The following is a 12,130-nucleotide window of genomic DNA, read 5'->3' as shown; positions in this document are numbered from 1 at the left end:
TGCTGATATTTCATTTGCATGGCTCATCTACCCAAACTGACTGCAAACTTATCTGGTGAAACATGTCGAAAATATACAAATTAATGTGTTCTTATGAGGAAATGATGATGGTGTTCATGAGAAGACCAATACTTATCATTTCCAGATTATTTTTAAAATTCACTTTGGAATCCATTGACTCATTGCTGGTGGAAATACCCAACACTTATTTTCCAAGTACAAGAAATAAAAAGCCCAATCATATTCCCGAAAGAAAACTACTCAATACATAGGCCAGCTTCTGAACTGATTCTCTACAACTGTCTGAGTAGTAAATTTAATTTACCTGTGACATTCTACAGCTTCTCAATTTCCATTTAATCTGAAAGCAAATCAGATCTGTTAGTGTCTAGTTCAGTTATCTTTCTGACAATTAATCCTCAGAAAGGTAATAGCTACAGAACCGGGGAAGAGCTCACTTTATGTCTTGGCAATCTTTTGCTACATGGCACGCCCATGCTCTTTTCACTTTGACAGTCCTGCTGTCACCCCTGATGCATTTCTTGCTGAACAGTCTTGATTTTCAGCTTAATCGTGTCAAATCAGTAACTGCACTGGAGCTCAAAGGTGATTTTTCTGAGGCAGAAGTTCTCTATTCTGACCGACACAAATGCCACTTTGGTTTATGTCATGGGAATTCAGAACTGACAATTTGGCCCCTATGGGGCTCAGCTTCTGCAACCAGCCAGCCACCTATGGCTGGCTGCTGCCTGGGCTGCCAGCTCACCTGTCAATTGGACAATAGGACACATTCACTCAGTACCAGCTATAAGGCCTGTAGCCAGGGCAGTGTTTTAAAGTTTGAAGGGGAAAAGTGGGCTTGATATTTTTAACTCTTCAAAGTAAATTTGTATGTTTAATTGCAGGCCAGTCAGCACTTTTAGGACAGGTTTTTCTATTGTGTGTGTGTGTGTGTGTGTATTTCTTTTAAACAATCAAGATATAATTTAAGAAAATGCCTACTTTGAAATATCATAACAATATGAAATGCTGGTTCCACCTGGGCAAAAATAGTGGTGAGTAAAATAGCCACAAGGGTCTACCGTCCCTTGATTAGAAGACAGTACAGCTGGATTTGGCTGACTGGTGGTGGCCAATGTCCATGGTGAAGAGAAAAGTTAACAGAGCACCTGAAGGTACCTCAGAAGTCTCATAACACTTCTCTCCCGAGAGATCTGCAATGTGTTTTTGGAAAATAGTTTAGCATGTAGGTGAATTGAGATCTAAATTAGGGAACTATTTGTAAGCATAGCATAATGTAGACATTGATTCTCTAAATTTCCTTGGAACACTGCTGAACAAGCTGAGCTTAATATGAAAATTGGTGTGTTGATGATGCATATCTGAGGCAAAGAAGGAGGCAGGGGTGGTGAGGGAATATTTGACTTCAGAAATCCATTTAAATAGTGGTATTCGCAAACTCATTCAAACTGGCCACTTGTCCAGGGTTTGTTACAGAACCACGCTTTAGGGGCCTGTCTCTCTGATCTCTGGGGAAGTGTTCTCTCCTGGAGGCTCCTCAAGTCCTTCTTGAATGGATTGAAACCAACTTGATCCACAGTTTACCAAGCACAGAGGCTCCTAGTGAGAGCAAGGCAGACACATCCCACATAGTGCAAATACACACACATACCTGTGGAAACAGAGAAAGACAGTTTCAGATCATAAAACTTCCATTATACTTAGAATCATCGGTTCTTTATTGATGGGCTTATTTCTTACACATAATCCCACTAAAGATTGAAGCAGCAAAGAATATGATACCCAGTGTTGACAAAACATAAGACACCTACAAAATAATACATTCATTTAGCAGACCAAAAGACAACAGCAGCTATTTAGTTAAGCATGTAGGATTTGGCCCAATTGCCCACATCTGAAGGTGAATGGCACCCCGTCTGAAACCCCCTGCCACATGGAATAAAAGAAGACAGAGGATCAGAGTTGCTGGGGGGTACACTAAGGCAACAGCGATGTCCACAGAAGCTCCACTCGCCAAATCATAACTCCATATGCAGATATTCTCAGGGAAAAGAAAGTAGCAAGTCAAATTGTCAAAAAGACTATGGTTTGCATTTGCTCAAGGGTCTAGATCACTCTTATAATGGTTTATTATACTCATAATAGGATGGTGGAAAGCATAATGTTTGCAATTAAACAGACCCTGATTCAAATCCCATCTCTATGTATTCTTGCTAGCAGAGTGACTTGAGTAAGATATTTAATTTATTTGCCTTTTCATTTCCCCATCTGTAAAATAGGGACAATAGTGTCAGCTGTGCAGGATTAACTACTTTGGGAGAATTAAATAACATAATATGTGAGAAGTGCTCAACACCATGGCAAACTCATCTTTGGGCATTTAAGAGTGGTAGCTCTATTTATCCAAAATGCCACCAACTGGCTTATGACATCTCTACTGGAGCCTATGTTAGCAAATCATGGTGGTCTAGTGTAGCCAAGTAACTAAGTGAAAAATCTCTGGAGGCAGAGAGAAATGAGATGAAATCTTGTCTCCATCATTTTCCTTCTGAATGTCTGTCAGAATCCTATACTCAGGCTCTTTTTCCCAGTCTTTAAAATATTTCAACTTTGTAGGCATTTTCAAGGATTACAAGAAATGGGTTATGTGACGTGCTTACTAAGTTTTGAGTATAATATTAGCTCTTTAGCCTACTTTTTATTCATTATATGTTTCCCTTATTTGCCTATCTTTTAAAGCCAATATAATTTGTTGTATCAATGTCACTGGTGTTTCTTCAAACATAACTAGTTCATTTTGAATTAGGAATAAATTGATAAGTTCGTAAGACTGAAATAATTGTTCTGAAATTGGGGCAATTACAAAATGAGGTCAGGTTGATCTTCTGGGTCTAGTCGATCTTCCACTAGGTGGCAAACCTTGTTTAAAAGTTATGGGAAAGAAAGAAAAAGAAACCAGCGAGTCTTCCAAAGTTGGCCCATAGGTGTCTCTTTGCAACCACATATCCCTGAGCTCTTGAGTTAAAATAAAGACAAATTCAACATTTTCTAAAGTCATGCTTGCTCATATAACAGATAAGATCAAGACTTTCCACGAGTTACAAAATAGAACACTAAAGAGATGAATATCTTACTATACATGATATACTAACCATATTATATCCACTGAAAGAGAAATTCAATTATAAAAATACAACAATGAATAAGAGGCTGAACACAAGTGATTTGGCACAAAACAAATCAAATCCCATTAAAACACTGTTCCCATGTTAAACAAGGTTTTCTGTTTGAAGTGATCTTACATATTCACTGTTCATACACGTTGATATTTATTGAGCTAATAACATTGGCACAAACTCCAGACAGACACACAAGGCTGGTGACCCCATTAGCCTGGTACGCTCGATCCTGGGAAAACATGGGCAATGATGGAAGGTCCTAAGTAGTGGGAGGTATCCTGACATCAACTGATGCTACTATTGATTTGCACCATAGTTTATATAATGCGCACACACAAATCTGCTCATGTTGGCTCTTTGCATATAGTACATAGTTTTACAGTTATGCTTATGCCCTAAGTTACTTGCTTTTTGGTATCACTGGGTGGATACACTTACATATGTTGAGGTAGTTATACTCATGTATATTGACTGCATAGGTACATTCAAATTATATCCCCAGAGATAAAATGCTTTCCGTGTTACTAAACTCAGAATATAAAAAAGAATCCTATGCTCACACTGATAGTTTTCCCATTTAGATAGTGAAATATTTGTCCATGAATAGTTCTGAAAGAAATGTGGGGAAAGCATGAAGCACAATTTACAAATGAAGTTATCCAGGTATTGAGAGGAAATGTGGAAAAATTTATTGCGCCTACGTTTTTAGGAGTTTATTTGTAATCTGCAACTGAATTAAATTATGTGTTTTAGGAATGCAGCCCCCTTGATATATATGCATATATATCCACTACTCAATGAAATTAATGTAATTCACAATTTTTAAATGTCAGAAAAATAAACTTTATAAATGTCATCACATTTGTTGTCAAACTTAAGTTACATTTAATAAAAATTTTGTTAATGTCCAAATGATTAAAAAAATAGTGACGCGTGATAATATATCATTATCACAGTTAAACTGAAGATATTCCTGAGCTGTGTCTCATGGCAGGGAGTTTCCCCCAGGGTGGTCTTTCCACAAGCTAACGCCTAGAAGGAGACTCCGTTTCTTCTGAGAAACACAGACTGAGCACAGCACAAGACTGGATTTTCCGACTCGGCCATGTGATGATTTTTTCTGGGGACAGTTTTCATCCATTTCTAAACTTAGTCGTAAGTATCTGAACTGCTCTTTACATGCCTAAATACCTAAAGGCACACAAACATGTCTGCAAACTAAATAAATCTGAGGTGCAATTCCAAACCTCATGAATCTAATTACAGTCTCTGTGTGGCAGGGTGGGAATACACCTTTCCTAGAAACGACTGGGTCCCTGTGAAACCCCACAGGTACAGGGGGTGTCTGTGTGGATGGGCTGGCCACACGCTACAGAGCAACTTTTTTATTTACCAAGTTTTCAACAAGTTATCTTTGTGAACTTCTTCTGAAAACGGAGGGACTGAGAGCGTGCAAAGTCAGTCACTTTAAGCCCCAGCCTAGAGAGGTCCCTATAGGTGAAGAATTAGATGGCGCAGACTTCCCAAACCCTCAAGCCCACGGGACCAATTCCTCAGGAGACCAAGACAGGGAAGGACCCTCCCATGTGGTACAGGCTTCGGGAAGGTTATTTTTAATGACCCAGTGCAGGTGACTCCAAGGGCAGAGGATTTGGGAGACTCCCACAGGCAGAGCTCCTTCTACCCTCCTTGCTTTCTGCCCCCACTACTGCTAGAAGCCCCAGGGTGCAGACCTAACTCTTAATTCAGTGCATTACCTGGTCCACCGACCTCGCCCTGGCGGGGCAGCTGCACAGTCATGTCTCATGGCAAGCATTGTTTCCTTTTGAAATAACCACCCCGATCGTGCTAATCATGGAGCATCCGTTTCTTGTAAACCCAGGACTAATACCTTGCATTAATACAATTTACTGGGTTTTGTTCTGCCCGTTTATTTTCTCCTGGACTGCCTGGCATTTGATTCCAAAAGGAAGCATTTAAAGCCGGCGCCGTTGCCTCAGGAACTATTTCTGTCCCTTGCGGGGAGAATACGTCCGCGACCCAGGCCAGCTCCTTTCCTAGGGAGCCAGGGGCTGGCAGAGCCAGGGGAGCCCTCCGTCCTAGCGCAGGCCCCGGCCGAGACCGGACTTCCCTTCTCCCGCTTTGACCACATTCTTCTGGCGCCAATGCCCTCTGCTGTGTCTGAGCAGAGCACCTGCGTGGTCTGACTCACGCCATCAGCTCGCAGACTCTCCCACCCTTGACAGCAGACCTCACGCAGGTAGTTCGTGTGACTGGTTGCCGCGCGGATCCGTGCAGGAACACGCCCCGCGCAGTGTTCTCAGCGCCGCTCACTCTTTCCAGTAAGGGCGCTAGCGCGTCACGCTCGCGGGCTGCGTGGGCACGGGGCGCAGGGCTGGACTGCCTCCTGCACACAGACTCCAATGCCAGTGTTTTTAAGAATAGCGAATCACTGGCACTTTTCTAAAAAAAAAAAAAAAAAAGGTGATTTAAGGAAAAAGAACACTTTTTAACAGGCTACCCTGCCTCGTAACTATCAGCAAATGAAGGCTAAAATATCCTTTTAACTCTGCATTATTGTGACTGTGGTCTACAGAAAATGAAAGAAAGAAAAAGAGCCCATGACAGCTTGTGTTTTCTCAACCATGCTATATCTCTAACAAAATGTACCTTCTGCTGGAAATGGGGAGAAAGGACGAGGAGGACTCTGGCAGGTGCCCCGATGTGAACAAACCCTGACACAAAATAGTAAGTTCAGAAAACTTACTCTGAATTAGACTCCAGTTCACAGTTTCTGGAGAAATCTATGGTACATTCATGCTTTCCTGTCTCCTACAGACACAGTTCCTTCAACATATGGAATCAAATAAATGTCTTTTTCTAGTTGACATTAAAATTAGTGACTCTCAGAAGAAAAAAAAGTCTTTGTAACTAACTCAGGAAGCCTGTTAAGACCCTCCCTCCGCGCCCCCCCCCCGCTTGTTTTCGCATCCCAAGATTAAGAAGTTATGCAGCCTGACAATGCATCTCACTCCTACAAGTCTTAACACAACTTCTGTGAGTTTTTTCTTCAGTCTTCTCTTCCAGCACCTGTTAGAAGCAAGGTTAAGGTGGTCAACCTGTGAATTTGTTCTTTCCTCATTCTTCCAGCAAAAGGCAGGAAGAAAAGTCTGAAACAGAGATGCTTAAAAACACCATTGAAATTTTACTGTTTAAAATGAACCACCTTAGTGTTTTTAGATGTAATGCCGTTTACAAAATTAAGGTTATCTGCACGTTACTGGTGCAACTTCTTAAAACCTTAAGTGAGTACCACTTAAAACTGTAGCCTTTTATTTTATTAGCAAAATCCAGGAAAATGTGAGAACCCAAGGATTTTGATGACATTTTATTGAAGAAAATAGCAACAAATAAAAGCAGATAAATATGTGAAAGTCCCATACCCACTTTTTTCATAAAAATGCATTGAAATACATGGAAAAACTCATTAAAAGTATTTGCCAGGCGATTTTCCATTGTTCTTAATAATAGTTTCTCTCTTGCCCCCACCCCCACCCTGCCCCCCTTCCTTATTATCTTTGCCTTTTTTTCAGTTATTCAGTAAGCAGGTCTTTCATGGGCATCTCTTTGAAGCCACCATAGCTAATATGGTGACATGATCACTTAATTTCTACGAGGAAATGCCGGCCTCTGGCTTTCCTGAAGGGTTTACGACGTGAAATGCACGCCCAGTATTGGGACAAGCATAGCGTAGGGCTCCGTGGAGCTTTACAGACCCGGCGAAGCCCCCCCACTGTGCGACCCCTCCTCACTCACAGGAGCTTTTGTCTTCTTGCCCGGACCTTTCTTTTTCAAAAGCCAAGAGTTAATTATTTGGTCAATCTACAAGTAAAACCTCTCCAAATGCCACTTCCAAATATAGGCGCTCATTAACGCCGCAGTCTGACCCGGCGCCTCTGAGGACACCCTGCCCTTCCTCTGAGGAACGTTTTGTCCCATTGTATTTGCTTTCGGCAACATCTGGAAGCCAGACCTGCTTCAGACAGAAATCGCAGGACTTATCCAGCTCTCAGAGAGCACCAACAAACAGCGGAGTTAAAAAAGTAAAATTACCTCTCTTGAAAATACTTAAACACTTTTTTTCTTTCCACTGAAATCCCGAAGAACTGCCCATTTTTGAACCAGAATAACTTAGTCTGACTACAGATTCTTCCTCTGTTCACAGCTGTCCCAGAGGGAGGAGCTGAAATCTGAACCTCTCAGCTGTGATTGGATCCTTCTTGCAAAAGAGAGTTAAAAAAAAAAAAAAAAGGAAAAAAAAAAAAACACGCAAAACCCTCCCAGCGAAAACGGGTCCAGTGTGTGAAGGAGCCGGGCCGCTTCAGAGGAGCTGGCTCCCTCCCGCCCGCCGCACCTGAGCGGCCCTCGCCCGCCGCCGCGATGCTGTAGGGACCATCCCTTGCTCAGTCGGACCGTTATCCGCGCAGGGAGCCACTCGGACCATCTGACCCGCCTACAAGATGCCGCGCTCCTTCCTGGTCAAGAAGCATTTCAATGCCTCCAAAAAGCCAAATTACAGCGAGCTAGACACACACACAGGTAAAAAATAATAATATATATGTACATATAAAAAATTATATATATATATCTATAACTATTCAAATGCTATTTTGAAAGAGCTAGAGATGGAGCTGTTCTTTTAATCAGGGAGTGTATACTCTTGTAATCATTTAGGGTAAGTTTTAATTCAAAACTTTTTGTCCTCTTAACCAACGAGGAAAACTTCACTCGGCTCTCAAAAGTTCATTTTCTAAAACGTCTATATATGGAAGTGAGTAGCATGTTTAAAAAAAATTTAGGACTATTTCTATTTTCATGTAATGAGGCTCTTTATAAAGCAGCTTGGTTTACACCTAGAACATGTAAATAACCCATGCATAAAATGGCCAACAACTTTTCTGCATGCTTAAAAATAAGATGCGGTTTCTTTCTCAGCCACTGGGAACGTAAAGGCTCTTCTTGGCCGCAGAGTACTGTTAAGCTCAGAGCAGCTGTCAGGCCCTGTGTCCCGTGGGCAGATATGTGCATGAATGCAGTTGGGGTAGGAAATGAAGTGTTTTACTAATGCCTGTGTGCTCCGTCATCGTGTGCGTGTCCAAGTCTTGAAGGTGTGGCTGCATAGCGCCTTTGCGTGGCTTTTGAGTTCTCTTCACCATAACCTTCTTTCCTGCCCGTTCCTTTCCCGCAGTGATCATTTCCCCCTACCTCTATGAAAGTTACCCCATGTCTGTCATCCCGCAACCAGAGGTCCTCAGCTCGGGAGCCTACAACCCCATCGCCGTGTGGACCGCCACCGCTCCGTTCCATTCCCCGTTACCCAGCGACCTCTGTCCTCTTTCTGGATATTCCTCCTCCTTGGGGCGTGTGAGCCCCCCTCCTCCATCTGACACCTCATCGAAGGACCACAGTGGCTCAGAAAGCCCCATCAGTGACGAAGAGGAACGAATACAATCCAAGCTTTCAGACCCTCATGCCATTGAAGCTGAAAAGTTTCAGTGCAATTTATGCAATAAAACCTACTCGACTTTTTCTGGGCTGGCCAAGCATAAGCAGCTGCACTGCGATGCCCAATCTAGGAAATCTTTCAGCTGTAAATACTGTGACAAGGAATATGTGAGCCTGGGAGCCCTGAAGATGCACATCCGGACCCACACCCTACCTTGTGTCTGCAAGATCTGTGGCAAGGCGTTTTCTAGACCTTGGTTACTTCAAGGACACATTAGAACTCACACTGGTAAGAGAAAAAACAAATCGGTGGGAATATTACCCTCTGATAGAAAGGGGCTTTGAATGCTGCCTGCCTATTGGGCATGCATTAAGAAGCAATACAGTATTCTTAATAACTGATGTAAATTTATAGCTACTTCCTGATGCTTTTCAAAACTTTGTTAGAGCACAAAGTAGTCCATTTCTTTTTAACACCCTCGGCTCCAGAGACTGCAAACGGTGTTCATACTTTGGAAAGTAGCCCTAAGAGATTTGGTCTCAAAGACCAGTTAGGAAACAGAAAGGATGAATTTCCATGTACATCTAGTAAAACTGCCCTGGTAGTCAGCAAATACAGATGTTGCTATTTTAATTGATGTCATAAATAGATGAACAGTTTACCCACAGTTCTCTGTTACTTGCATTTTTGCTACCATATCTAGCAGTCCACAGACAGTTGAAAATGAATGTATTTTTCTTTCTTTCTTTCCTTCTTTCTTTGACTGCTGAATGTTTTATTTCTAGCACAAAATCATCTTTTAGGGAATCAAATCATTTATGCTGTATAACTGTAATTCAGAAAGAGGGAAAAGGGAAAATATTGGGAAATGTTGGGGGAGCTCAACATTAGCTGCACCTGCTGAAGCAGAAAGCTCTCTGGAGTGAAATTCCTAGAACTGCAGGAATTGTTTCTGCGTGCCTGGCAGCAGTAATAATACTCTGGGTGTGATCTTCTTAAATGCAACACTCAAGTTTGTCTTAAAGGGCCAGATATTAAAATAGTATGTGTTGCAGGGAATTTTAATCCACTTCTGCGACTTCTCGTTATTTTGGGAAAATGTAATTGATGTTTACAAATGTTATTTGCCTTTGCTTTTCCTCTGAAAACACTGACAGTCTTTCTTTTTCTTTTCATCCCCTCCACCCCACTCCCCAGGGGAGAAGCCTTTTTCTTGTCCTCACTGCAACAGGGCATTTGCGGACAGGTCAAATCTGAGGGCCCATCTGCAGACCCATTCTGACGTAAAGAAGTACCAGTGCAAAAACTGCTCCAAAACCTTCTCCAGAATGTCTCTCCTGCACAAGCATGAGGAATCTGGCTGCTGCGTGGCGCACTGAGGGACGCCAACCATGTTTACTCAAACAGAATCTGTGTCTTCACTCCAATTCCAAAGAACAAATGAAAGTCCAAAGGCATTTTCTCTTGTGCGTATCAACCAAATCTCACACACACATACACGCACACACAAACTAAAAGCTGGAAAAGCATGGAATCCATGTGTTTAAAGTTAATCCTTTCCATGTGAAGCTTAAAATTACTCTGTCCTTACTGACAGCTAGATTGAAAGGGTAAAAGACAAGGACTTTTCTTCTCAAAGATGAAGCAAAAAGCACATTGCATTTTTTTTTCCTAAGAAAGAATGCAAAGATTTACATTGCTGCCAAATCATTTCAACTGAAAAGAACAGTATTGTTTGTAATAGAGTTTATAATAGAATTTCTTATAGGAAGAGAATCTGCCAGACTATCTCAGGTGCCTTATAAAATATTCCAAGTTTACTTTATTTGATGTCTGATGTCTGGTTGCCATTGTTAAAACTAAGGCCTTTTGGATGAACTGTTAAAAAAAGAGAACAATAAGAAAACACAGGAGAATGTATTAAAAGTATTTTTGTTTGTTTATTTGTTTGTTTGTTTTTTGCCAGTAACCAGTATGTGCCTTAGGGGAGGATGGAAGGACCAGCTTGGAACATTCCTGGTGCATGCTTGATCCACGTCATACTTTCTAAATGATTTTCTAAAGTTAATTAAAAATGGGAATAAGTGCAAGAAGGATTCTTAGGATTGAGTAATTTACGTAAAATATTTTAAATACATATGACAAATGCAATACATACAGCAGCACCCCTTCCAAGTGCCTGTTCCAATTAATTGTATAGATAATGAGTCAGTGTAAATTTGTGTTTATTTTTGTATGGTTGAATGAGTTTTGTATGAATGTCAGATGTTGTCTATAGCTGTGCCTATAAACGACCAGAAAATTTGTGAAATCAATATTTCTTTTTTAAGAACAATTTTTTCAAGGTCCTTTTTTACAATAAACATTTTTGATTTAAAATCTATTGTTTATATATTATTTTTGGAGACATTACTTGCTTTGTGATTAGTGCAAAACCATTACGCAAGAAATTGTTTCTTTTGTTAATAAAAGAAAAAGCAAATAGCACTAGCATGCATATCAAGTGTTATTTTATAAATGTTCCCTTCTAATAAAGTATATTGCCAGCATTTTTCTCTACTCTTATGATAATACTGTCACATCTAGAAAGACTCTACCAACATAGTAATTTGCTAGCATAACTGTTCAATTAAAAAATCATACTTTTTGAGTGCTAAAAATTCACATTATTAGTAGTTCAAAGTATTTTCCAAACTTTTATTTCTATTGACTTTATTACGCTGACTTTAATAAGGCAAATCACTCATAGCATCCCATAAGCCACAGGAAGAGTTTGGGATTTTTTAAATATCATTTAATGACATGTAAGAGGAAAACTAGAAAACCTGCATGAACAGATCAGAAAAAAAAATGGATTTACCATAAGTTATGCAAGTTGGAATATTAAACGCTGCAAAGAAAACTCTGCATCTAGTGATATAAAATAAGTGATAGGTTTGGTGGGAAGAATGCTAAATAGTGGAGAATTAAGGTTTCCCTTTGTGATATTTTGAACCAGTTTGTTGAAGCCCCTACCCAAACCCAAAATATACTTGAGAAAAGATGCCATGGCCATCGATTCCATATGCAAGCACATGTGTGCCAGATTAGTGTGCATTGACTCATGCAAACAGGCAAACCAGTGTGTGTTTGAATCCAAACTCCAATGTAAAAAAAGTAATGGCCAATATCTGGATTGGGCATTCTGAAATTATCAAAGTACAATTTTAGTTAAGTGTATATGGCATATAAATGATCACCAAGCAAAATTACCGAAAGTCTCCAGGCCAACTAGCATGTAGAAACATTCTGCAAAAAGCAAATGTGAATGAATCAGGCAATTCTTTTTTACCTTATTGTTACTGCTTTTAAATGTTATCTAATGCCCTTTTTAGCTTCCACTGTATAGTTTCTCATCTGATATTATCTCATGTGATAAATGTTA

General features: G+C 40.5%; 1 protein-coding gene across 1 annotated transcript; it reads left to right on the top strand.

The window, feature by feature from the left end:
- Positions 1-7,554: 7,554 nt before the first annotated feature.
- On the top strand, positions 7,555-11,085 carry SNAI2 (snail family transcriptional repressor 2). Its single transcript, XM_077166740.1, has 3 exons — positions 7,555-7,799; positions 8,449-8,994; positions 9,904-11,085. Exons 1-3 carry the CDS (start codon positions 7,721-7,723, stop codon positions 10,083-10,085), a joined length of 807 nt encoding a protein of 268 aa, XP_077022855.1. The 5' UTR covers positions 7,555-7,720; the 3' UTR covers positions 10,086-11,085.
- The last annotated feature ends 1,045 nt before the right edge of the window (positions 11,086-12,130 follow it).

Source organism: Tamandua tetradactyla, chromosome 6, assembly GCF_023851605.1.
Source record: "Tamandua tetradactyla isolate mTamTet1 chromosome 6, mTamTet1.pri, whole genome shotgun sequence".
In the NCBI taxonomy this organism is placed as follows: domain Eukaryota; kingdom Metazoa; phylum Chordata; class Mammalia; order Pilosa; family Myrmecophagidae; genus Tamandua; species Tamandua tetradactyla.
This window is presented reverse-complemented; position numbering and strand designations above follow the sequence as displayed.